Below are 27,022 nucleotides of genomic sequence, written 5' to 3' on the forward strand. Positions count from 1 at the left end.
TGTATAGCCACATTTCCCAAAAATCTCTTAGATCCTACTGTTATGCCCTTTATATCCTAATGCACAATCTGTTTCTAATTCGGATAAAACATGTTATCTGTTAGTTTTTGTGACTACCCCTCCAGCAATGTAACCAATTTACAGATCTGTTGTAACATGTATGATGTATCAGGAATACACATCCATGGCTGCTTCTGACAGCTCTTCATATTTTCAATATTCTGAGAGATAAAATGTCTATAGCAATTTTGCTTTCAGCCACCGATTTAATAATATGATAAGACTGAACATTCCTTGAAGACATACATGTACTTCCAAAATTAGACAGAAAATGTCCCCCCACAAAAAAGCGATCAATTGGAGGGCCTCAGCAAATGGGTCAAGTTCTATATTTGCAAACAGTAACTGAAAAGTGACACTCAGTGACTGATTGTATTAAGTTGTACTTTGTCATCATGGTTACTAGCTTGCGGGTGGAATGATATTTAAAAAGTTATTGAGGATTTACAGTAAAATTAAATGAGTTTGTGTGGTTTCATAGCAATCAAATGACGTTTATTTATAAAAGTAGAGGTAAGTAGGCTTTTCATACTTTGCATACCTCTAGAGTATAAATAGCAGATTAAGTAGCAGTTAAACGTTCTTACAAGTACCTTTTAGACTGTCTTTAAATGCAGTGTTTCCAATGTTTTGGAAACACAAATCTTAGTTAAGTCATGTACTGAGTAAACACCCACAGCTGAGTAATTAAATGCTTTCTCTGATGTCTTGGTTGGGGCTATCAAAGTCCAGCCCTAATGTGAACAAGGGAGCTAAGAGACAGTGAGGAGTTAGTTACCACCTTGGAGGGTCATCAGCCTGGCTGGTCACCCAGATGACAGAAATACATATCACTCACTCTGATTTTGTGTTTGGGTCAGTTATTTGCCTACAAACTAGCATCCACTAATGTTAGTGACAGCTAACCTGTTGCCTCGCCCCAGGCAAGGTTACATTTGAATCCACTGGTGGATACATCCTTATATATACATGTATAATTGTGTGTTAGATGTAACTAGTTTTAAGTGGGAGGAAGGAACAGTTGACATAAACTGTAGATGATATATGACTGGCAGAAATCTGATAGCCCAGGGAAAAGTTGACCTCTGAGGTAGACCCTCCCTATATGGGGCCGCAGATCAACAGATCCTAAACCTTACACACATTTACATGTCTCAGTCAATCTTCCTCACTAACCCTATTCATTAACTTGCAACCTTTTGTTTTTTTTAAAAAAAAAACAACATTTACACACAAAGCATGTGTTTGACATTCCACAGGGATTACACACCAATGTACATTTTTGTATCAACCCAGAATAAATCATAAGTATTCTGTGTAACAGACTTTTCAATAAGAAAGTGCAAACTACATACATGTGGAATAAGCCAGACGTATCCTATGTCAATGTGTCTTGCATATGTATGTTTGATTAAACATATTTCATATATTTTTCAAATACTTTTGACCTGGTGAGCATATGACCTACATGTTGTGAACCAGTTGTGCCAGCATGACCTAACATTGTTTTCAATTTTACAGATTCCTTAATCTCTATTTTGGGGAACAAATTAAATTCTGATAATACAGCAGTCTGAGTGCATTGCTGCCTAGCTGCTTATTTATTTGAAGGTTAAAATGCCATCTAAGTGTATTTATTCAATACGTGAAATCTGATCCAATGTAATTTATTGCTGCGCTCCACAGTTATCAACTTGGGATAGGATTCAGTGAAACAAAGCCTAACATACATGTACCGTCTACAATACACTGATTGAGATTTTCAAAGTAACAGTACATGGACATCTATCTGCATGTGCAGTAACATGCCAGTAACATGTATATGGATGAATCCATTTGAGCTGTCTATAGTACACACAAAGAGCACTGCCATCAGCACAGCTGAGCCAGCAGTCTCCAGCCTACTGTACCACAGTCTAAGAGCAAATTATAGGTACTCCTTCCTATCAGATAGCCACAAGCCACCTGGTCTCTTCTTAATGGCTTCTGTTGCTGCTGTGTACATGTACTTGTACAGGTATAAACAACAGTACACATAGGTGAGCAGCATCCGCACTGAGGATGTCCACACTGATTTGAACTACATGTACCTTAGAGAATGTATGCACCTTGGAAACATCAAAACATCACATAGTGGATGCTTTATAAACATAGACTACACCTTATCAACACTGTGCAATACATGTACAATGTAAACAATAAGTACTGTTCAGTCACTGGGAAATGCTGACACTGATCATGTCACTACAATGAAGGATTTACACGTAAACTGGCTACTTTTTTCAAAAAGTAAATATCAGTCATGTACATGTACTACATGTGACAATCCAGGTTTGGATACAGGGTCTTATTGTGTCCTTCAGAAGAGCTGACTCTTCCAAAACACCAGATGTCCCAAAATTTGTACAAAATCAAACGAAGTTCTGAATTTCAGTGTTCAATTTTAATGGCTTTCCACTTTCAAACTGATTTAAAATGTTATAAAGAATCAACTGAAATGTCACGTTTACCGATTTCCAAAATTTGATGAGCCTACAGGGATAAGCCATGGACCTTCTATGGTTTAAATATAATTTCACCCTTTTTTATTATTTAAATAAATATAGGTCTCTACCAAAATTCCTGGATCCAACAATGGTATTGTTGTCCTAGTTTTAAGATGTCACTCATACATTCATTTCATAGCATGCACTCAGAAATATCTAACTACTTCAGAGCTTCTACAAAATAAGTTGTAAAACATGTACTTACTAAATTAAAAAGCATAAAGACTTACAATGTTTGAATTCATGACTAACAGGGACTAATACCCTGCTAGATGTCAGTGATGTACATTTTATAATATGCAAAGAAATAGCTTAAAATGGCTAGCAATTACATTTCCAAGCATACACCAAATCTGTGAACTCCAAACCCTGGCCATTTTTGTCCCCTTTACCTCACTGCGCTGGAGGAAAATTTTTTTCCAGAAATTCAAATAAGGACTCTATAAAAATACAACACTGCAATCTCCAGAAAACACTGGGGCACCCTGCAACCTTTTTCGCTGAAGGCCTATCTCTATACCATGTACTCCACGTAAATATGGCAAATGGGACTTCACCTACATGTACATTATTTTCCCATCACAGAAACCTGTATCCCTACATTTCTTACTTACCTGAACGCTGACTTCATAGTTCAGTAACAAATCATTCCCTCCTTTAGAGTCCAGGGTTGGACTGGGTCCGAAAGGGTCAAAGGGGTCCAGTGAAGGTCCATTCCCAGTCTGAGCTGACCCATTCCCAGCAGGAGGGTCCAGGTCCAGGAGTGTATCGAAGTTAGACATGACCGCACAGCGCTAGTGTTCAGTCTGAAAACAGAGCGACATTTGAGGTTAGCACAGTATGAAGACTAGCCACTTTCCTGGGAGAACCTCCGGAAGACAGTCCCTGAAGTACTGACATCACCACAGAGCTGGTGTATCACTGAGGAGTGGAACACCATGAGGGTTCACTCACTTCACTAGTTATCAGTACCAGTACCCCCTCCTGTTATCACACACCCTACACAGTACAACCTTTAGTGCAAGAACACTATTAGTACATTCAAAAAGATGAACTTGGATTACCACAAACAGAGTGATTCATGCTTCTGGTGCCTGATTCTCAGTAATCTCACCAGGTACATAATAACACATCTATTTGAAATCACACAAACCTTTTTGCCCAAATTTAAATGTACCTACATTGTATCTTGTACCTTGATGGTGATACACACACACATACATACGCACGTGTATGTGTAGTTCCAAAAAAACATGTTCCACAACTTCTACCAGACTAAACTGTATATCAGTTACTGTAACCATGCAAACCCTCATGAGTTTCCTCATACGTTCATACCTTCTTCATCAATGCACTTAGATTTTTTTGTTTCACATATTTACTTTGTTTCTTATTTTTTATTTTTCTTTATAATCAATGTACACTAACAGCACATTCCAACTACTCCTAACTCTTCGCAATGTGAGAAATACTCAAAGTATGTTACAAAGTTTGTAAATGAGCATCGACAGATATACATGTATATTTAATCTTACTAACAGGATGCTTAGCACCCCAAATATGTTGGCACGACTAGCTGTCAGTGGGTTGGTTCATGTTTGTATATCTGACAGTATATGCATGGCCTACATATAGAGGTGCTATGAATGCAACAGACTTCTGTAAACAGGCCCATGTATTTAAATATGTTTTTTCAACACATACATGTATATAGTATACTGTGTGCAGTTAGTACAGGCTAGGTGACTAATAAGCTTGCCCTAGTCAACTAGGCAGCTCCAGCTCCTCTCTCACAAAACCACACCTGCCAAAGCGGAAAATACAGACATGGCAAACAGGATATAATGCACACAACAGAGCTTACTTAGTCAACACATCAAGACATGAACACAGCAAACAAATTCTGAATTTATTACTCAAGCCTCTATGATGACATTTTATTGCAGTTACAAATCATGTTCAGTAAATCAACAGAGCAGTATGACAATAAATGAAAGTCCACATAGACTACCTTTAACATCAAAGTTAAACTATAATACAATTACATGTAGGCCATAATAATGTCTTTTATGCTTTTTTTTTTTTTTTTTTTTTTTGGCTTTTCAAATAAAAGTCTTATACATGGGAAACAGCTGTTCATTTACATATTCAGATTCTCAGTCAATACTTTACCTACACATACGTGCATACAGTTTTATACCTCTTGTGTTTATACATGTAGTCCACCATAGAAATACGGGTCAGAATACTGGTTTGCATATCAAGTAAAATTCTACACTGGTGTAATGTACTTGCACAGAACCAACACTGAAAACACAATAATTCCTTTCCCCATAACTCCAGTCAGGCCAGGTGGTATTTCCATTATGCCTAAAATCTGCTGTTCGATATTACTAATCATGGTAACAGAGTACATGTAATCTGTGTGCGACGAATTGTTTATGACCCTGTTAACTAGGCTGAACAATTCCACATCAACACCCACACAGTGTATGACATAAATGTTATTTCCAACTTCCAAGAGGATGTAAAACATAACAAATGATTTTTTGTGTACATGTTCAACAAACTGCCTCTATTTGGACAACATGTTATTGTGAGTACATGATATTTTAGTGGAAATCATTTTAAAGCCAAACACAGTCTGGCGTCACATATTAACAAAGCAATCAACACATTTATTAAGCCATATACCCTAAACATGAGAAATCAATGGGCCATGGAGGAGGTCAATTGTACAGAGTTAAAACTACATGTACCTCTCAGTGAGTGGGTGTTTGTATTTGTGATCTGATGTGGATAATCTTGTCCAGATCATAAGCTGTGGAGGCTAGGCATGTAGTACAGTAACTCATGACATTCCTGGTATCTTCACTGCCCATGAAACCATTTCTACATGGCCTCAGACAGCGGCCTGCCAGACACACAAGGATTATGCCCCTTGGTCTGAGCACACAGAAATGTGACATGGCAAACAATGGAAACACTGCTATGGCAAATGTTAAGAGCTGCCATGTGGCACTCAGGAAATCCCTACTACAAACGCGGTTACAAATCAGCTTCATTTACCACAGCAGATGTCATCCATAGCCTGTCTGGCAGTATACCACCCTACCCTAGCTTTCCTGAATGACAGCCTAGACGGCCTATGTAATATGGAATGATTCAGTCAGGTTCACATGTATAACAGTCAGAAAATGGTGTAGGCACTGCATAAAATGATGAGCCAGCTCTGTGGCAATAAATAACGAACACACATGTATAAATAGGCAAACGCGCTGAACCTACCCTGATATTGGTCCCAGGAGCCAGCCAGAAAATTTGGGAAACTTTCCAAAATGTCGAAAATAACGAGCGGCAGTATATGTGTAAGAGGGAAGATGCCGCAGTAGGGCAGCTTCCTTGTCTGCTGAAATAGACTCAGCCTCTACTGATGCCTCCTCCCTCAACCAGCATAGAGAGATACAGGCTAAGATGGCAACATATGATAGCTGACAGACAAACTGGGGGGGTTCAGTCCTATGAAGCCTACAACCCAGCACTGACACACTCACTCACAGCCAATCCCTGATCACCAAAATGCCTGGCTTTTTGTCTGCCTCTCCTTGCATCAACTGTTTTGAATGAAGTCTGCTGGGCTTTCCCAAAATGGTCAGGCATGTATGAGTGACTCAGCCCCGGCACTTTAGGGTCGGGCTAGACGGCCTATAGGCAGGGATGAAGACTACCCCAGACTGAGAGTCTGTTTACTCCCTGTGTGACAGAAGACTTCCTTCAGACAACACCCACACCGACACAGTGCCAAACAAAGAGGACAGGGAATCCTCTGCTAGCACATTCACCCCTCATTATGATGCTATCTGGCCCACATAATCAATATATGGGACAGCCTGATCCACAGATAACCCTATCACCTCACTCAGGCTGGTCAACACTGGTACTATTCTCTGATTGTTTACCACTCAAAGCCAATGACAACACTCTTTGTTCGCATCCCTTACAGTGAGTTTATTATGTCACATATATGTATGCAATTGTAAGTTAAGAGAAAGCTATACGTATTGAGATACAATTTTTCTAAGGAAGTTCATAAAACTAATCCATAAATGCCTATTGCACCTAAAGTGCAAATTAGGCACACCTTAAGCAAATCACACAACTATATGTACAGGAATATGTACACTAGAGATGTGGTTGGCTTGAACACATTCATGTACTTGTAAGAGAGAGCTTCTAAATCCTGAGAACAGGCCTACACAAATATGTATGAATATAAAATTACATGCACATTTTATACAGGACATACAGAGCTTACCTAATACAGGAAGAATTGCCTATAGTTTGCCCTGTTTTTCGGGTATGATTGTCGCCCAGGTGTCACAGTCAGGCCATGTCTTTATGTCACATGTCTGCTTTGACGGCAGACACAGACAATGATTTCCCAGCATGTGCCAATCAATACCCACTTCGTTAAACGGCAGTCTGTAGGACTTACCTCCCCTCAAAACAACACAGCCAACATAATAAAGCCTATTGTCGAACAAGAATCTATTACAAAATCAATCACTCCAGCATTGAAACATGCTGTAATATCCTCTGGGAAACTGTCAACTGTTGTTAATCATGCAAATTGAGGGTAAAACTCACACTGTATTAATTCCACCTCTTGATCTGATCACAGCTTTCTTTATCCCAGCCATTGTTTTATCATATACAGCCCTGGGTTATGTAAGAAAAAAGTATGTAGATCTGACAAATACATTTATTTCACTCACTAATTATTAATTGTATCAGTTAATTACCAAGATTTGTACAGGTTCATATTCTGTAAGCAATAAAGGCGGAATATCAATTCTTTGATCAGTAGAGTAGACAGGTAAGGTACATGAACTGTACATGACAAGCTGACATTCAGTTACGCTTCACCTGGCATGCTCCCAGGTCATCCTATATAATTGACAGGTGTTAAACTAGAGGTAGGTCATGTCACAACTTTCCCCAGACCTATCCCACGAATCTCAACAAGATCGGACATACGATAGAGGTAGTTGTGTATAACTGAACCCTAAAATATCTATATTCTGTTGTCATACCCCAATGTCCCTTATACATGTATATCTATACTAACACAATGCAAGACAGGTACGTTTTTGTTCTCTTCATGCCAAATATGGCTGACTTGAGGTCAACAATGAGCAAGTAGACAAAAGGAATTCAATTTAATAAAAAAAACCACAATCTATATGTATTACAAAAGGCTGAAGTACATTTTTAACTCTTTAATTCCCAAGAGTTTCAATGCATGTTAAATTTCCTTGTACGGACATATGCATTTAGATGCCATACGTTGATAATTTTGACAGTTTTTAAAAGTATATATATGCACATGTATGTTTCATTCTGTGGTTCAAAGCAAACTTTAAAATAGAAAATGTGTAGGTAATTTTCTGAATGCACAAACATATGACCATTGGCATATATATTATCCGTGTTTAAATGCAACAAGTGCACAGGTTGATTGAGGATACACGTAAATAGGGTCAGAGAGATCCATGCTGATCAATGGCATTCACCATATAAAACCTGCCTGGATTTAATCTTATTCACTTATTTCCTTATATATTTAATGATTTGATTTGTCTTTTCACTTCACCATTCTCAAACATGGGGATAAGATATTAACTATTGTGTATCATGCACATGTTCACTTGTATTCTTGGCCACAACATTCTTTTCTTAGCCATTATTAACACATACATGTTACTGCTGCGTGATAAACGAATCATGAAATATCTGTAATAAAACGTGTTTTTTAACATCAAAGTAAAGGTTTAATAGGTTGGAATTGAGTAATCTGGAGGATGTGAAACTTTAAATCACTGATGCTTAAAATAACTTGAGAAATGACCCCAAGGAGCAGGTTAAGGATGCTGTTATCACCCCTCAGCTACGTGAACTAAAGATGTAGTATCCCTCTGGCTCCACTGTACCAATACTACATGGTTACAGTCTAACGCTGACAACAGCCCCGCACTTATCATCCCCCTAATCAGGATGCCTGCCTCTTCTCTCTTCCCTAAAAACATGCGCCCATATCCTGGGAACAACCCCAGTGTCACTGTGACCATAAATATCAGCCTGGCCCAAAAATTTCAGCCTCCCTACAACTCGTCATCCTTGTTGGTATAAAAACAAGTCATACAGAGGACTAAGAAACTAGCCAACCTGTAAGGAAATTGACCAAAAGTTTCACCATGGCACAGCATGTATATGTATTGGCCAATCTGAGGTCTAGACATGCAAATTTATAACACCATGTAATGATCTTTCTTAAGGTGAAACAGCTGTTGATACTTGTCTTTAAGGAAGTAAAGTGGGTTTTTTTTTTGCCTACCCTAATGCAGCCCTTTAAGCCAGATAGCTGTTTTTGGGTAGAGATAAACAAAAACACATGATCATTACTGTCTTCAGCACAGCCCAGAATTCAGCTCCAATCCAAATTCTTACCATGAATTTTTTTCAAATTTTCGACTTGAAACTGTTCTCAAACCCATGCAAAAGTCCTCGATGTCATAATGAGTGAAAATAATATACCACCATTTTGCTGAACTGTGCGTAACTGCCAAGGGATTTTTTTTCTATGCTTAGAAATGAAATCTCGATCATGCTCACTGGAAACAGCTATACAACTTAGCACTGACCACAATTTTAAGATGGAAACTAAGCTGGATATGTAGTAAACCACATTGTTCTACTGGTAAAAGAAAAAATAAATAAAAAATAAATCAATAAATAAATAGTTATGGTTTCTATTTTTTTTATTGTATGTAAACTAAATGAATCCCTGATCTACTATTTGGTGCAGCTGTGCTAAACCTCTTTTTCCAGCAGACAATTTTCAACCAATCCATGAACATCTACCCTACTGCTGCAGACATGTACACAAGTTTACATTGATGCATGAACCATGAACCATGTTTTTGGTACTTACTTGTTTCACACACTTTGTTCAATTCATGCTTCTACACAGGTATCCCTTCCGTGTTTGCTCATTTTTGTCCAGTGACCTCTCGTACATTGCAACAGGATACTATTCTCACGTGTCACATGGTATACACCATTGTACACCAAGCACTTCCTACACACCATGCACTTAAGTATTTATTGGGCACAAAAAATTCAATACAACATTGGAGAGGGGCCAGAAAGCTCCTAGGATAATGATACTTTAGCCTTGTGGGACATCAAACTGCATTAATACCAGTGACTGTCCATCGTATAGATAGGTGTGGAAGGGTTTACCTTGCTGTACAGGTGACACCTCTGCCATGTGGGTCAAGCACCATTAGTCCAGGGGTGCGCTTTAAATCAGGCCAGTTTAGTAACGCACTTACAGTGGCAATCTTATTGATACATGTACTTTACATATCTGTGTGTGTGTGTGTGACCAGAATAAATCTATGAGCGTCACCTGTGCGTACAAATCTGTAGGTACTGGTACATGTAGGCCATGTCTAATAGCCAGTGAATCCATATACGACCTCCATGTAAACTTACATGTACTTTTACTTGCACATCTACTCTTATGTTTATCCTGTGTTTTATTTCAATCTGTCACATCTTATTATTAATATAGATTTCAGTACAGCAGTTAGTGAACATGAACATGAATATTTGTGAGATGTAATTCTTTCATTGTATTTATTTATTTATTTGATTGGTGTTTTATGCCATACTCAAGAATATTTCACTTATACGACGGCGGCCAGCATTATGGTGGGAGGAAACCGGGCAGAGCCCAGGGGAAACCCACGACCATCCGCAGGTTGCTGCAAGACCTTCCCATTTACGGCCCGAGAGGAAGCCAGCATGAGCCGGACTTGAACTCACAGCGACCGCATTGGTGAGAGACTCCTGGGTCATTATGCTGTGCTAGCGCGCTAACCAACTGAACCATGGAGGCCCCTTCTTTCATTGTACAATTTGTTCTAAATTTTATAAGTAACAGGAAGTTCAGGAATGACAATAGTATTACATCTAGTCGCCAATGTAGGGCATAACTGAGTGACCATATATATTCTGATAGGGATGGGTTATGCTCAAAAACAAAGAATTAAAACAAAGAAGTAAAAAAATTAAACTATGAAGATAAATGATAAATACTTTCGTTTATTTTTTCACATTTTTTAAAGAGTGTTGATACATTCAAGTATTTCATTACTATGGTGGGTTTTATGAGCCATACTGGCGGTATCTAGGAGCCATTTTTCACTGATGTTCACCAGAAGAAAGGAATTTTTGGGAACAATATTTCAAAAATCTTTTACTCATGGTTAAAAAGAGTTATTCCAACATTCAGTATCATGATTAGAGTTGGGAAAACATTATGAGACATCAGAGTTCCTAACCATTGATAGCATGGTCAATGAAGTCCACCTTAGAATTCAAAAGTTTGAATGCCTTTAACTCTTTACACTTTTGTGAAAGTATAAATGAAAGTATATTTATGCATAGTTTTAAATAGTGTATTTCGTGATGCCTACTTCGATTTTTCAAAGTCTTTTAACAATGGCCTTACATGATGTCCTGCCAGAAAAACCTGGACAATGTTTTGAAGAACCAGACAGGTTCTGTTTCTTGAGTTTACATCACAACTAATCAGCTTAAGAAATATACTCTTATAGTTAGTTTGTCTAGGTAGGGAAATTAATTTTTAAACAACAATCATTAGCTTTATGCATCAAAATGCACAAATCATAATTACTATCATTATTTATTAAATAAGTTAACCCAACACCCAATTTTAAGGTTGCTCGTATCATTTAAATCATTTGCAGCTATAACTCAGCTGGTACATGTACATGTAATATACCCAGCAATCAAGATCGCACTGACATTGCTTTGGAATTAACCAAACTGCTCCGCCCTAACAATTTCCCTAGAACATGTATATTACCTTATCTTGCCCTATTAATTGTCCCACAGATTGAGATTAACTAGGGGAGAGGCCAGCAGTGCAGTTAACAACTTAATTACTGTATTTCACCTAAAGTTTAACATTGTTTAAGTAAAATATTTTGTTTCACTGATTCTGATTCATCCATCCACCTTCCACAGACATAAAGAGTTTTTTCTGAAGTTTGATGTATTTCTTATCTGGCTGGCATCAAATAGAAATATCATTTTAAGGCCTATATGTGTTTCCGAAAGTGCCTTTTGTTTAATCCAAATTTTAGGCGAAATACGGTACGCCAAGTAATAACATGTGTCAGGTCTGGAATCCTACTCCCTGGAATACATTTATGTACATATGTTCTAGTTACTTTGTGTAATGGGACTGTTCAGCTGATCATAAGACTTCACATGACCATTTTATACTCATTATAATAACCCACTGCCTTTAGAAGAATTCAAACAGGAACAGCATTACATATGCAACCAATCCTGAAGGTTTACTTTGGGCTCTCTCAGCTGTCTTTCAAGACCTCAATAATAGACAACCATGAAACCAGCATCATAAATAAAGATTCCAATAAATGGTAAAGTGTGAAATTTTTTTTTTTTTTGAATCTATGACATGAAAACTATACACATATATGTACAATGTATCTGCTGCCAAAGGATTTCTCTCTTCCTGTAGCACAGGTTTGCTGGGAAGTCTAAAATAGTCTTGAATATATTTTTGATGGCTTCATAGATACTTTATAGATTAATGTTTACAAAATTTCAAAGCTAGCTGGCAGATTTACTGTAAATTATCTAAAATTTCATTTATAACAAAGTAACAGTTCTCATTTTGCCAGAATCAAATTAGAGTTCTATTTATCTTACAAATCTATTTTGAAGTTGGTTTGACTTTGAAAGGTAGAATGATGCCCTATTGGACAAATGTAAGTTCCAGCACCAATAGTAATATTGTTCACATTTATTTGCCTGTAAAAATGCATTTTGTTTTTTCAGCAAAAATTTTAAGTCTGACATTTACAGTACTGATACATATATATATATATATATATATATATATATGTACTTCTGACCTTTAGTAAGTATTGCCTGGTTCCACATCCACAGAGTACAGCTGTCCAGCTACAGACTTTGGGTACACAAAGAGGATACATTTCAGCTAAACTGAAAAAATGACACTTAATATCTTCACAGATGTTGAAGAAAAAATGTGATAGTGAAGGAGTTGTGTGGGAGAGCTGTCAGCTTCTGAGTTGACCTTGGGGGTAAAGCTGCAGATGGTGGGCAGAGTTAGGGGTCCAGCCCCTGAGGGAGGTGAGGAAGCCGTGCTCTCTGTATCATGATGTATGTGCTCATCCACAGCCATGTCTGTATTTGTCAATGATATTTATACATCTAAACTCAGACACCAGACCTTCAAAAGAAGAAGAATTTTGAGCATACACAGTGCTTGTACCCTCTCTTCCAAATGGATTTGGTTATTTTGCTGTGTTGTGTTTTCAGGGAAATTCAGGGAACTAGCATTCAGCAACTCCTGCACCTACAGATGCTTGCTATTTTAATCTCCACCTAAACAAGGTCTAAAGTCATACACTTTTAGCTTTTATCTAGATCACTCCCATATAAAAAGCACCCATATTTCTAGTAATATTAAGAGCCCACACACTTGGTCCTGTAACAAGTTGAATAGTTGACCTCTTGACCTACGAATACACACTCACAACATATTTTTTATGATAAGACTGAACGTTAGCAACAATGAATAGACTATGGTGGAATGTTGATACAGATTACATACAGAGAAGACAGATCTCTAAGAAATCCTAGTTCTTTTTGGATTCATTCAGGTATAGGTAAACACAAAACTAAACCTATAGCCCTTGAACTGAAGATTTTCAATGACCTGTTGTATTGGGAATGTTAGCAGGCCTTACACATAATCTGTTTTAATCTGGTCTTGCAGTGGAACTGTAGGCTTGGTGACCACCTACTGTTTTAATCCACCGCAACGCTGCATATCAGGACCAGTCATGTACGTAATTGTTAGAACTGTATGTCTGTAAACCTTGTTAAAACTTGTTTGTTACTATGCTGTATGTTTTTGTATAAAAATGTACTGTCACTTGTCAAGTAAACCCAGAGCCCCGGAACCACTGACTCTGCGATACAATTGTGCCATGGCTGAAGTTACACCAGCTAGTGTGAATCTGATTACAAATTGTGACCGGCATCACAATAGACCTATATAAGATCTAAAACTATTGTATATTAAATGTATATAGGATATTATTGTTTCAATGCAATTTATTTTAGTAAATTTAGTAAATACACACATGTAGTAGACATACCTGTCAGCGTCTGAATCCGTAAAACAATACAAGGAAACTGTTACATACTACAAGCACATATTAAACCACAAATCAACCTATTGTACAATGAATCATTAAACCATAGCAATTTCCTGCTGAGACCTGTGTCTACCAGACACCTGAATTACATGTATACTACTTGCTATTCAAATCTTTCAAATTAGCCTGTCAAAATCCGGCTGCCCTTTTATTTTTCCCCCTTAATTTGCCGTCTCTCTCCTACTGCATGTCAATGTTGTCACAATCTGATGTCTCAAAGATGTATGCTGACCAGCATCAGTAATTTCTTCTACAGATGTATCTTTTATTAATTAAAGAAATCTAGAAATAGTGAAAACCTGTCAAAACCTCACACACACAGGTTTTACCACATCAATTACTGTCGTTACTGCCTCCAGATGATTTGGATTAAATTTGTGCAGAGCTTGGCCCTGGACCAAGCACAAATCCATTCAGTTTTGGTGAGGATTGGCATCTGAAATTTTTAAATGATTCTTCACCAATGTCAAATGTTCATCACCAACTTTATAAAAAAAAGGCATTGGTGAAACTTTTTGCACCACTATCCTCTGGTACAAGCAATTATCTATAACATTTTGATATTGATATTTTTCAAACATTTCTTCACTACTGCAAGATGTAACATAAATTTTGTCCCTTTGTCTGGAGTTGGAGATTTTGTACATGTAGCTTTGGCAAAGGTTTGCATTTTTGGAGTGCCTTCTGCTTGTTGAATGATTTTAACAGCGTACTTTCAATCTTAAACAACAGTTCATTCACTGCATCACATCCAACGTGCAAACAATTCATTACATGTTCATAGAGTCAGTTGTTTAAACTTGTGAGGAGCTTTCCATAAACAGTACATTCATAACGTTTAACCTCATTTGCACCTATATCAACATCAATGAGATATTATATACACCAATGGAACCTGTTCAGGTTTACTAATAGTGAGACTGCCTATCTGTAACAACCCTACAGATACCCTAAATGACCTAAAAATTCAACCACAAAAAAGCATTTTTGGAGGCAAATAAATGTCTTGAGATATTACATCAGGTGCTACAATTTATATTTTCTCATCAGGATATCATCCTACCTTTCCCCCTCCCCTCAAAAAGACTCCTGAAGAACTTTCTAAAATCAACAGAACTCCCAAAATCTGGAAAAATGAGCAAGTCATAGAGGAAATTTTAGGTCACCCGTGCATGGTAAACTAGTGATACTTAGATAATACTGCATGGTATCATTTGAGCTCACAAACAGTTTCATCCACATTTGAACAGGAAATAAACAATTTAACTCATCAGTCTAAACCTGATAAATAAATTCAGTTGTGCAGTTTAATTCATCTGAGCACAAAAACAGGACATGACTAACTGTTTACCCAAAGCCTGTGTACATACATGTAGTGTCGCTAGTGTTGGACTTTAGAACACATAATATAAAGGTGTAAATAGATACTCCAGTGATCTTAATGTGGCAGAAAACCAGACAAAGATCTGTAACATGGCCTAGGTTTCACCATTAACTGCAGGCAGTGTTGTCTGTGTCACCTTTCACGGCACATACTGTAGTTCCCAGGCTATCTGTCACCTAACCTTCTTAAACACAAAGTTTGCATGCAGGTTCATCCAGGAAGTGCTCAGGTCTAGCCTAGATGTATGTGGATCTTAACCAATATATGTATAATGGAAGCAAGTCTATAAGAAGTTTATTCATTCATACGTAATTGACTATTTCTTGCAAAACCAAAACTCTTGCACAAAACCCCATTATCGTAATATTTCCAAGGTTTTGTTCTCATGCCAACCACAAATCATATCCGGGTTGAACCTTCATCTTATGTGGCTTCTCGTTGAAGACCTGATTCACGCCACAAAGCCATGTTTTACTAACTTACAGTGATAAAATCAGCTTAGAATCCATTTTTTGATAGTTTTTAAATTAGCATTTAATGAAGTCAAACGAGTGGAGGAAACGAGAGCACCCATCGCTCTTCACCTGGTACCTGACAAACCTCATCTTAAAATCCCTGCCCAACAAGAAGCAAGAGCTGAACCGTTCAAACATGTCATCCAAATGGTCACAGACCAAACCGGAAGCCACTGCCAACACTACTTTGGTAATATTCATATTCTGCAGCAATACTGAGGCAAAAACATTTTAAAACTAAGAAACAGTCCTATTAAAACTGTTTACGGTGCGATAATGAGAACATGCAAGCCTGCTGTTGAAGCCAGCAAGGGTCCTGAAATTATTTAATAGACAATTGTATCCAGTGTGGATTTATGTGTGTACCATATATTTACTTTGACTCCATGATTTGATCAACATTTCAAAGAGGTATGCAATGCCAACAACATAATACTGACAAATACTTGATAAAGTAGAATAACAGTTGATATGTCAATTTCTGCACTACCACAGCAAATGTATACATGTTACTGGCTTTGATCTCGTAATGATCTCGTAATTGAGGATAATTTCACTTTTACTGTAGAAAGACTTCCTTTATGATGGGTCATTATGTACTGCTTAGTCAGTGATTACGGAAGTAAACCCTGAATTTTTAGACGTTTGTCACACACACGGACATAAAATTAATAGTGTCCAAAGTTCCATAAATAGGGATAAGCAGTACCAGAGAAGGTATAATCCATCAAAGTGTAGAAACTGTGCACTGTTTTATTTTAAGCAAAGTGAAATGATGGTAGTATTTCTTCACTAGCTGTTTCATGCTGCTCAAAGAATATGGAATCAACATGTTACGAAAAAAAATATTACCTTTGGAAGCACTGCTGATGTCTTGCTTTAATGTAAACGAATGAAATGTTAGCCTGCCCTACATTACATGTATCTGTTGTCCATACATACATATAGGTTGCTCTTCAGGGAGTATTTACTGTGCAATTCTAACTGCGAAGATCCACCATAGATAAAGGATAATAATTACTAAATGTGTACAGAAGGAATTACATTTGACATTTCTAACAGTAGATTGCATCTGCAATTGAGCTTTGGTCCTGCGCTAAAACAAAATGCCTATTACACTGGAATATACTAGTATGTATAACAGACTGAGAGAGTTAATGTGATTAGTTTGGTAAAGGCAACTGTCATCATATCACATGTTTTGCCACTGGACTGTATATGTACATGCATGTAGCAGGTACTCCACTGGTGATGCAACTGACAATGTATGGTCTACACAGCAGGCTGATGACTAGGTACAGAACACACTGCTCTGTTCCCACTTTGTTATCTGCCTGTCAGGAAGTTTACAAGGCTACCATTATTCAAAATTGCCTTCCACCTAGCAGTGGCTGATATAGATTCTGCCTTGCTGCTGCTTAAACTGATTAGTGTACTGAATGCTCTGCATGTCCATGTACACAATGCACATGTATATGTACATCCATGAACAGCATCCTGGAATCAACTTTAAACACTCTACATATAGATTTGCCTAATGGTGAATTATGAATTGAAATTTAAGTAATTATCTATATCTAACAGCAATATACTACTTTAATTATGACACATGTTGTATATATCCTACATGACTCTTTGTTTGCTCAAATATTCTACAATGGCCAATTTTCAAGTGAAGACAGAGGCATGTGGGGCTTCTAGGACTCTTCGTTTGCTCAAATTCTACAATGGCCAATTTTCAAGCGAAGACAGAGCATGTGGGGCTTCTAAGACTCTTTGTTTGCTCAAATTCTACAATGGCCAATTTTCAAGCGAAGACAGGCATATGGGGCTTCTAAGACTCTTCGTTTGCTCAAATTCTACAATGGCCAATTTTCAAGCGTAGACAGAGGCATGTGGGGCTTCTAAGACTCTTCGTTTGCTCAAATTCTACAATGGCCAATTTTCAAGCGTAGACAGAGGCATGTGGGGCTTCTAAGACTCTTTGTTTGCTCAAATTCTACAATGGCCAATTTTCAAGCGAAGACAGGCATATGGGGCTTCTAAGACTCTTCGTTTGCTCAAATTCTACAATGGCCAATTTTCAAGCGTAGACAGAGGCATGTGGGGCTTCTAAGACTCTTCGTTTGCTCAAATTCTACAATGGCCAATTTTCAAGCGAAGACAGAGGCATGTGGGGCTGCTAAGACTCTTCGTTTGCTCAAATTCTACAATGGCCAATTTTCAAGCGTAGACAGAGGCATGTGGGGCTTCTAAGACTCTTCGTTTGCTCAAATTCTACAATGGCCAATTTTCAAGCATAGACAGAGGCATGTGGGGCTTCTAAGACTCTTCGTTTGCTCAAATTCTACAATGGCCAATTTTCAAGCGAAGACAGAGGCATGTGGGGCTTCTAAGACTCTTCGTTTGCTCAAATTCTACAATGGCCAATTTTCAAGCGAAGACAGAGGCATGTGGGGCTTCTAAGACTCTTTGTTTGCTCAAATTCTACAATGGCCAATTTTCAGGCGTAGACAGAGGAATGTGGGGCTTCTAAGACTCTTCGTTTGCTCAAATTCTACAATGGCTAATTTTCAAGTGTAGACAGAGGCATGTGGGGCTGCTAAGGATTCTATAGAATCAATGGCAAATAACACAAATCAATAATTCTTGATGGTGTATATCAATACCTTTGTCATTTAAGACAAGATAGTCATGTAAATCTTAATTGTATATAAATTGACATAGATGTCAGTTTTACATAAATTCGCATAAGAGCAATACATGAAATTCATTCAGCCTGAAGTATTTGTAATTTGTCACACATACAAATACAAAAATTAATATTCATTTATTTATTTGATTGGTGCTTTATGCTGTGCTCAAGAATATTTCACTTATGCAACTCTGCCAGTGGAAACCCACAACCATCCACAAGTTGCTGCCAGACGTTCACGAGTACGGCCAGAGAGAAAGCCAGCATGAGCTGGGTTTGAACTCAGGGACAGCATTTTTTTTTTTTTTTTTTGATTGGTGTTTTACGCCGTACTCAAGAATATTTCACGACGGCGGCCAGCATTATGGTGGGTGGAAACCGGGCAGAGCACGGGGGAAACCCACAACCATCCGCAGGTTGCTGGCAGACCTTCCCACGTACGGCCGGAGAGGAAGGCAGCATGAGCTGGTCTTGAACTCACAGCGACCGCATTTGTGAGAGGTTTTTGGGTCATTACGCTGCGCTAGCGCGCTAACCGACTGAGCCCCGTGACAGCATTTAATATTAGATGTAAATAATATCATTTTGATGGTCAAACTATTACAGTTTTTGTTCTTTTTAACCACTGGTGTGGTCAGCTGGGTAAGGAAGCTATCTGGTCACAACAAACCCACATCATGAACAATGCACAGTCTGCACCAGAGATACAGGTGCTAAATCTGGGAGGGGTTCAAAGATTAACCAGGACTGAGGTTATCATGATTCAGGGGTCTAACCATCCCTACACTCCTTCCCTTCAGAATGAGCAAGTCTTCTCCATATCTTCATCACTCAGATACATCTATAAACATGGCATCCTGGGTCATATACCATAACCCTCCTGGGAGATCTCACATCTGAAACTGGGATAGCCCGCACAAGGCTGGCTGAGTGCAGCTGACCTCAGTTCCTGTCTGTCAACAACTTAGTATTGGACAGAGCTTTGACTGGGATCAGCCCTGAATAGGCCAGGAAAGCCACAGCTGATGAGGCTGGACATTCCAAACAGGCCAAGAAAGCCACAGCTGATGAGGCTGGGCATTCCATGAGCGAGTGATCATCCATATTCTATCACAGCCATGGGAGAGAATCATCCCCATATAACTGACAACCAAACAATACTTCCAACACTTCCTTGTATACATATATTGTTTAGTATGGTATTACTATATACACTTTTAACTGTAGCCTTCATCAGCACGATCCATGTTCAGTTAGCAATATAAATGTACATGTACCATCACTGAATGTTCTGGATATTTAATGCATGGTCTACATATTATCTGTTCACTTATAATTTAGCATGTGTAGAAGCAAATTACATTTACATGTAAGTTTCCTTGAAAGTAAAGAAAACTCTCAGATACTGAAAATGAAAGTAGTTTTAATTTAATTTAGATTTAATTTAGAAAATTCATGATCCAACTACCTGACAAATTTCTGTGCTTGAGCCAAAAATGACAGCACCTACAAATTGTTTAGTTTAAAAATGTACGCTGTTCTAGAAGTCGCAAACAAATCAAAGATAAAAAAAAATTCATAACACAAATACCGCAAAGAGGAATCTGGAAAATTAAGCTTTGACAGTCATTACAATTTTTCTTTTCGCCATTTATAAAATAATTAACATGATTATTTGTAAGGTGCCACAATTTTGTTGGACAAAAGTGATTTTGAATTTGTTAATTTACGACTGGTTTCTATTAGTGGGGAGGAGGGACCACATTCAGCTTTAGATTGTGCTGATTTATACAAAGACTAAGTTCAATGAAATCCATTCAAAACCAATATCCTTTTACACAAATTTCATAATTTCATTTTTCACAATTAAAAATGTATGTAATTGTATGCATGATTATAGAGGTTTTACACATGACAAGCAACCATCTACAAGAAATTGAGAATTAATAAGCATCAAATTTCTTAAATTCGTATAAAAGGGATACTGTAATGAATATGGTGCATAGTCTTGTCATCCACAGAAACTGCTGGGAAAACAAGTTTGTCCTACTAGGAAGCTGTTATCTGCAGCGGAGACTTGTAACACTAAGGCTTTCATTTTTCAAACAATAGGGGTAATTACTCACATGATACTGCAGTTACAGCATAGCCTGTGACAGAATGAATAATGAGCTTCTCACTTAATCACTGAACCAATGATATGCCTTCATCTGGAGTGACAAGTAATTTCACGTTGAATATCAATTACCAGCTCCAGTGCATAACAGTAGAACAAGAGAGTGAATGTAAAACCAAACAAGAATATCCATTATTTAGTGCATTACATCTACCCTTAATGCCCTAAAATTTTGCCCAGAAAAGTACATTTCAACTAAATGCCACAAATTATTATTTTGGAGGCTGAAACACACAATTTTCCAGTAGAGTATCATCCCATGTTCCAAGCAAACTTCAAAACACCTGTCTAAAATCAACAAAACTCTCAAAGTCAGGAAAAATGGGCAGGTTAGTCAAGGACGAAAATTTATGGTCATTAGGGTACAAGTTGACAGCGATCAGTGTTAAGTCATCATAAAGGCATCTGTGGCCTTCAGCCTATAGGTCCAGATCAGAATGTGAAATCTTATCATGATTTTAAACAGAAAGACTTTCTGTAATAATGCGTCATTAACAATGTCCTCATATCAATATTAAAATCACTATTATTTCATATCTTATTCTAGGCCAATAAATTGCCCCAACTTCCATTCCCCCGTATAAAAGCAGTTCATCTATGTGTATGTTCTGGTTTGAGTATGTAAGCTGTCATAATTCACTGGAATTAACACAACAGCTAACCTCATAAACCTCACATTTCATCACATTTATCTCACTTAATTAAATTACATTTAAATTTTCTTGACAAGGGTGAACTTTGTTAGCATTACTGTACGACAAGCTAGCATGAAACAACATGAATTGGTGACAAAATTGTTCCAAGACATATCTCCTGTCATACAGTATGAAGTTCAGAGTAAGGCAGATAAAAATATATGACATACGGGTACATTTAGAAAAGACTGCTTTGGAGGCCTTAATTTAGGATAGAGTTTACTCTTCAAATTCAGTAGACCCTGGGATCAAACACAGGTGGGGGTCATACTAAAGACTTGGTACGACACATGGAGAGGCCACAATATATATACACACACCTAATGGCTCCTCGTCGTCATATAACTCAAAAATTGTTAAGTATGACGTTAAACCCCAAGCATGCATACACACACATACATTTAGGAAAACAACATATTAGACAGTTTTATCCTGTCAACACATGGAGATCAATAGTTTCCACGTCATATATCGATAAGATATCAAAACCTCACGTTCATTAAAGACAACCTGAGGCTGACTGAGAGCTGAAGATGGATCTGAGTGAAATTATTAAGATGTGGTAACAATACTAACATACATGTAACTCTACCAAGTTTTCCTTCCACTACAACTACAAGCGTGTCTGGTGTACAATGATAAGCACAGCTTATGGTGACCTACTACCCGCAGGCATAGGATATATGCAGCTTGGCGCTGTCACTGTCAGTGTCAACGGTTCCGATCTAATACCCCAGTAATCAAAGGATTTCCATGTCCATCCTAACCCAAGACGTTCGCAGCTAACAACAACAACGGTGCCAGACGATTTCTAAAGTCTTAAGACAAGTATACGGTGAATAAATCTTACCTGAGCAAGGAGTTTCCGTTTGCACAGCATATGTTAGCAGAATCTTTCTACAGACTAATCGGCAGTTTAGATTTTCTTCCTGTTCAGTGTGACCTAGGCCCGGCTGCACGCCTCCCCACAGTCAAAAATCACACCAAGCCAGTGTCGCCTACCGTCTCAGATAACAGCCCAGTCATTGTATTTGCCAAGCCATTCCAATCACCTCCCTCCGTGAATATTTCTATATTTTTTCTTCTTCTATTCTTTTGTTTATAAGGAAAAGGGAGTAAAATGTAAGTAGGGCAGAAATCTTTCCGATTTTGTCTTTGTAGACTATGCTGAAATTATTATTTGATAGATTAATTAATCCTATTATCTATAGAGAAAATACCGGTATCAAATAGAGAAAACTTTACAATAACATTAAATTTAAACTCCCTGAACCCACTTGCTCTCATTGACAAAAAAAAAAATGAATAAATAAATAAAGTAATGCATAAATAAATAGATTAAAATGCGAGAAATGAATGGATGATTATGGCTTAACACCACTTTAGCAATATCACAATCATGTCTTAGGGACTAGAGAAACGATTTGTTATATCGATAAAGGTATTAATGTGTTTATTTACTTATTTATTGCTTTTGAACATCATGCTGGCTTTTTGATCTTTCAGAGGTATAAATGTTCTCGTGCCTACATATCTGTGACACCCTGTAGAAAAAATCAATTAATTTACACTGTACCTTAGCGTAGATATGCACTATAAGTCTATATGAAACTATATTTTCCAAATAATTTTGGATAAACGATGGATTATTCATGGCAGGTCTAAGTGTATTCTTTGGAATATAGAGGGATTGATACACATAGGCCTATTTTTACCTTGAATATTTTACTTATACAGTGATAGGTGTAGTCATGTTTATATATGTTCGAGGTTTAATGGCATAATTAACAATTTTTCAGTCATGACAAGGAGAAGTCATAAGGTGTGTGGACAAATAGTGTCTTCTTGTGGCAAGTCCATGCTGCCAAACTGCTGCAGTCACTGAAGTATCATGCTGAAGACATCATACATGACACCCCACCCAGTCACATTATACTGATGCTGGGCAAACCAGTCATGTTTCCTTGCTCTAACCTCTCACAGAAAGTACCATTTTGAAAGTCTTTGGTATGACGATAGTCATTTTTATGAGAAAAGGTAAATCAACAGCTTTTGGTAAGCTACTGATGAACTTTCCCACATGCTACACAGGCCTTCGGACAATGGAAGGCACACGATGTGGGTTTTCAGCAAACATAGCCGTCTCCACGTATTCACAAGCGAAAGACCCTTTGAACAGTGCGAGTGGAGAATAAATAAATTTGTTGTGAAAGGTTGGAATTGAACTTGCACCTGCATAGGCCTTATCCTTTAAAAGAAAAGTGTTTTTTTTTGGTTTTTTGTTTGTTTTTTTTTTACTTCGTTTCCAAAGTTTTGCCTTTGTCTTTCGGATGAATGTAACTTTCAAATTAAAAAATATTTAATCCGGCCGAAAATACGAAACTGTGGCTGTGCTTGTTAATCTTCTCGCATGAGCGTACTCCCGTCAAATTTATGGAGGGAACTGGTTTGGCTCCCGAAGATGTTTCCTGTCGCATTCCCGGTTTGATGTAATATCATGTAACGTAACCGTTGGTTTATCGAACCGGTAACCACCGCCCAGGGATAAACTGCACATAATAACATGGTAATTAGTGTATTATTGCTGATGGTAATGAAAACGCACAGCATTGTTTTGTTGTTGTTGTTGTTCAACGTCCGAGTTGTTGATCGCGACGACTCTTCACCCAGACCTACCAGATAACTCAGTTTTTAAAAAGAAACACAATCCAAACAGCGTATCTTGAAACTTATTCAGGACTTTACGTTAGAATTAGACTTGGGCTCATCTACTATTTATCGGGAATTCGAAGGCTTCAGTGTACTGTTGTTGGTCCACTGCAAACATTGCCCAGCCAAGAAGGCTAGGGGGCAAGATGGCCAGAAGGTGAAGACAGAAGTACAACCATAATTTTGTGTACATAAGTGAATCAGGTTCCCCAAAAAATCATGCTGTGTCGATCGTACCACATATTCGAGACTGTGAACATCCGGACAGTTCATTTGCATGAGGCAGTGGCAAACTGAGAACTATGGCTGAAAATACTCAGCAATAACAGTATGTTGAACAAGAGAACAATCTGCAGAGCAGAAGTAACTTGTGAGCATCAACAAAATCTAGTGTTAAACTTATGGGGCTGTCAGGCAGAGTTTGTATTAACTTGCATGTCATTTAGACTGCACAAGAAAAGTGTGCGAGAAAAACGGCAAATGCACTGATGTTGGCAGTCACAAATATCAGGGTTGACTAAAGAGCAGTACACAGTGCCTAGTCTTTGCTTCACTCTATTCAGGATTGTGGATATCTGTGCATTTGTCGTTTCACAGCCCACACCTACATAAGGTACACGTACAGACACAGAGGTAATAATATTGCTTAGCATGGAAACGAATACAGCGCTTGAGCTGTGCAGGTCATTCTGTTGTCTAAACTACATACTGTTGTGCGCAGTTATTATTTAGTGTCGTTCTAAGAATGTTGTCTAGTGTTGTTCATTTCGTGATGTCTTCCCATTTTATCTTTTGCTTCAGACATCATCTGCTTGTCACTGCTGTAGGCCAGTGAAATGCTTGGCGAGTGTTTACAGTCTCTAATATACATGCTTGCCCATACTTTCTGTCAATCATGTGATTCTGAAAGCTTGTTGATCCAGCAATAAGCTTGCATTAATCCATCAACACTCTGAATATTTTAATATTCACTTCTTTTGGAGATGTCAAATAAGACTTTGTTGAAATATTAAAATGCCAACAATGGGACTTTCGGGTTTATTCAGAGTGTCTGTGCTTACACATTATACACTTGATTCTAGATAAATGTACTATGCTTCTGCTAGGTGTATGCACATATAGATAGTGGTATCACTGGCTGAACCATCTAGTAGTTGTGATTTCCAAGGTGACAAGTAACCTTTGACCAATGAGGCCGCATGATTAAATATAGCTCATAGGGGTTCAGTTGTGGCTTTAAATCAAGTCAGTTTTTATTATTTATGTATTTATTTGATCGTAGTCAATGATTTTTCACGTACTGGTATCATTTATATACTCCTGTGATGCTTGCTACGCTCGCTTTACAACACTGCCAGCATTATTCAACCTTGACCTTCAGAGCCTGGCCACGCTTGTGGGCTTGGGTAGAGGTAGCCTCTTGATGTGTCCTCGCGCCAACCTATAATCAGCATTCATCAATAAAACTGTGAGGTGAGGGTTCGAATCATGTTGAACATACTGTGGACATTGAGAATGCACGTGCATGAAGTATTCATAGAAATACAATGTAAAAGTTGACATAGAGATTTTATATTTTCTGACATTACTCCCTGCCTCATCACCGTGACCCCAGTCAGCACGGCATTGTTCAAGATTTTTGTACAAAATTTTCTAGCGGTGGCAGTGATGTTAAGTGAACTGAAGGCTGCATCCTAAGCAGAGAGAACTGTAACGTTTGACTTTATTTGTCAAAGGATCGGTCAGTTGCAGCAAACCAGCATTAACCAGAGTCAGTGAGGGCTCCAGGTCTGTTATGTACTTGGCAAGGTGTGTGGTTTTCTCCATCCATAAACCTAATGACTAATGTGTAAGTAGAGAAACAGTCATTTAAATGAACTAAATAAAAGTGTCATGTGATTCTTTTTGTAGATTCGTATATCAGCTCTCAATGATACTGTAAGTGATGGAGAGGGTAAAGGTCATTCCCAGGGCCGTGGCACAACCAAGGAGGCAAAGGTCCGTATATGTGAACTTTAACTGCATTCTTGTTTTGGAAACATCATTGTGATGATTTTTTAATTGACATGAAGCAAGCAAACAGAATGGAAAAAAACAACTATATATGGGCCTGGTTTTGATCTTTGGTCAGTTGAAGAACTCTCATTTGATGTGAAGTGAAGGCATGTAATGGAATAATCTTGAGAAACCAATTTTTGCAGTAGTAAATCTGTTGTACACTGAAATTGTCACAAAATGCACAGCAATTAACTGATGCTAAGCAGCCAGTCAAGTACATGCAATGTGCCCTACCCTTCAGTATATGCTATCAGGGTAAAGAAAGTTTACAATTTTTAAAGTTGAAAATACCCCTCTTGTCTTGAAGTCGTATGCCTTTTGTCTTTTCAGTATATTATTTTTTATATTCTTTACAGGAAGCAGAGGCCTTTGCTCTTTACAACAAGGCTTTGGGGTTACAAAGACAGGGGGAGGTAACCAGAGCTGAAACCATGTTTAAAGAACTTCTGCACCACCCTTTCATGCAAGAGGTATTTGCACGCATAAGTTGTTATGACTGTATTGTTGTAGTATCATATAAATTCTGTGTTTCTACATGTAGCTACATACTGTATATTTCGTTTCTGTATATAACTTTGTGCGCTTTGTAAGGATGGCTGACATACAGAAATTAAGAGTAAAGATGAGAATCTACTTATCCTCAGTCAAACTTAAAACTTGTGATCATGGAAGAGTTATGTCTTAAATTCTTCAGATTTTCAAATATGTGAGGCCAAACACCTTCATTTTGGGGGACCATTTTGAACATAATAAGGACAAACCTGCGCTGGCTGAGTCACATAATTTTTTAGCCATATGTTGATCAGATTAGA

The 27,022-nt window shown here is 37.9% G+C and overlaps 2 protein-coding genes across 4 annotated transcripts in view; one reads left to right on the plus strand and one right to left on the minus strand.

Moving 5' to 3' along the window:
- Positions 1–22,422, minus strand: part of LOC135468200 (pharyngeal muscle protein 2-like) — a 68,605-nt gene extending 46,183 nt beyond the window's left edge. Inside the window, exons 1-2 of one of the 3 annotated variants that reach the window (XM_064746321.1) lie at positions 22,294–22,422; positions 3,221–3,412 (exon numbers count right to left, since the gene is read on the minus strand). In XM_064746321.1, the coding sequence (XP_064602391.1) occupies positions 3,221–3,388 (168 nt within the window). In that variant the 5' untranslated portion in view covers positions 3,389–3,412; positions 22,294–22,422. Of the gene's footprint in view, positions 1–3,220; positions 3,413–5,894; positions 6,373–22,293 lie in introns of those variants that run through there. The other 2 variants (XM_064746320.1, XM_064746322.1) reach the window with 2 other exon arrangements.
- A 1,449-nt stretch (positions 22,423–23,871) lies between these two features.
- The window catches only part of LOC135466336 (calcineurin-binding protein cabin-1-like), a 37,724-nt gene continuing 34,573 nt past the window's right edge, over positions 23,872–27,022 (plus strand). Inside the window, exons 1-3 of the mRNA XM_064743770.1 lie at positions 23,872–24,009; positions 26,064–26,150; positions 26,567–26,680. Of these exons, the coding sequence (XP_064599840.1) occupies positions 24,007–24,009; positions 26,064–26,150; positions 26,567–26,680 (204 nt within the window). The 5' untranslated portion in view covers positions 23,872–24,006. The remainder of the gene's footprint in view (positions 24,010–26,063; positions 26,151–26,566; positions 26,681–27,022) is intronic.

This window comes from Liolophura sinensis, chromosome 6 (genome assembly GCF_032854445.1).
Source record: "Liolophura sinensis isolate JHLJ2023 chromosome 6, CUHK_Ljap_v2, whole genome shotgun sequence".
Classification (NCBI taxonomy): domain Eukaryota; kingdom Metazoa; phylum Mollusca; class Polyplacophora; order Chitonida; family Chitonidae; genus Liolophura; species Liolophura sinensis.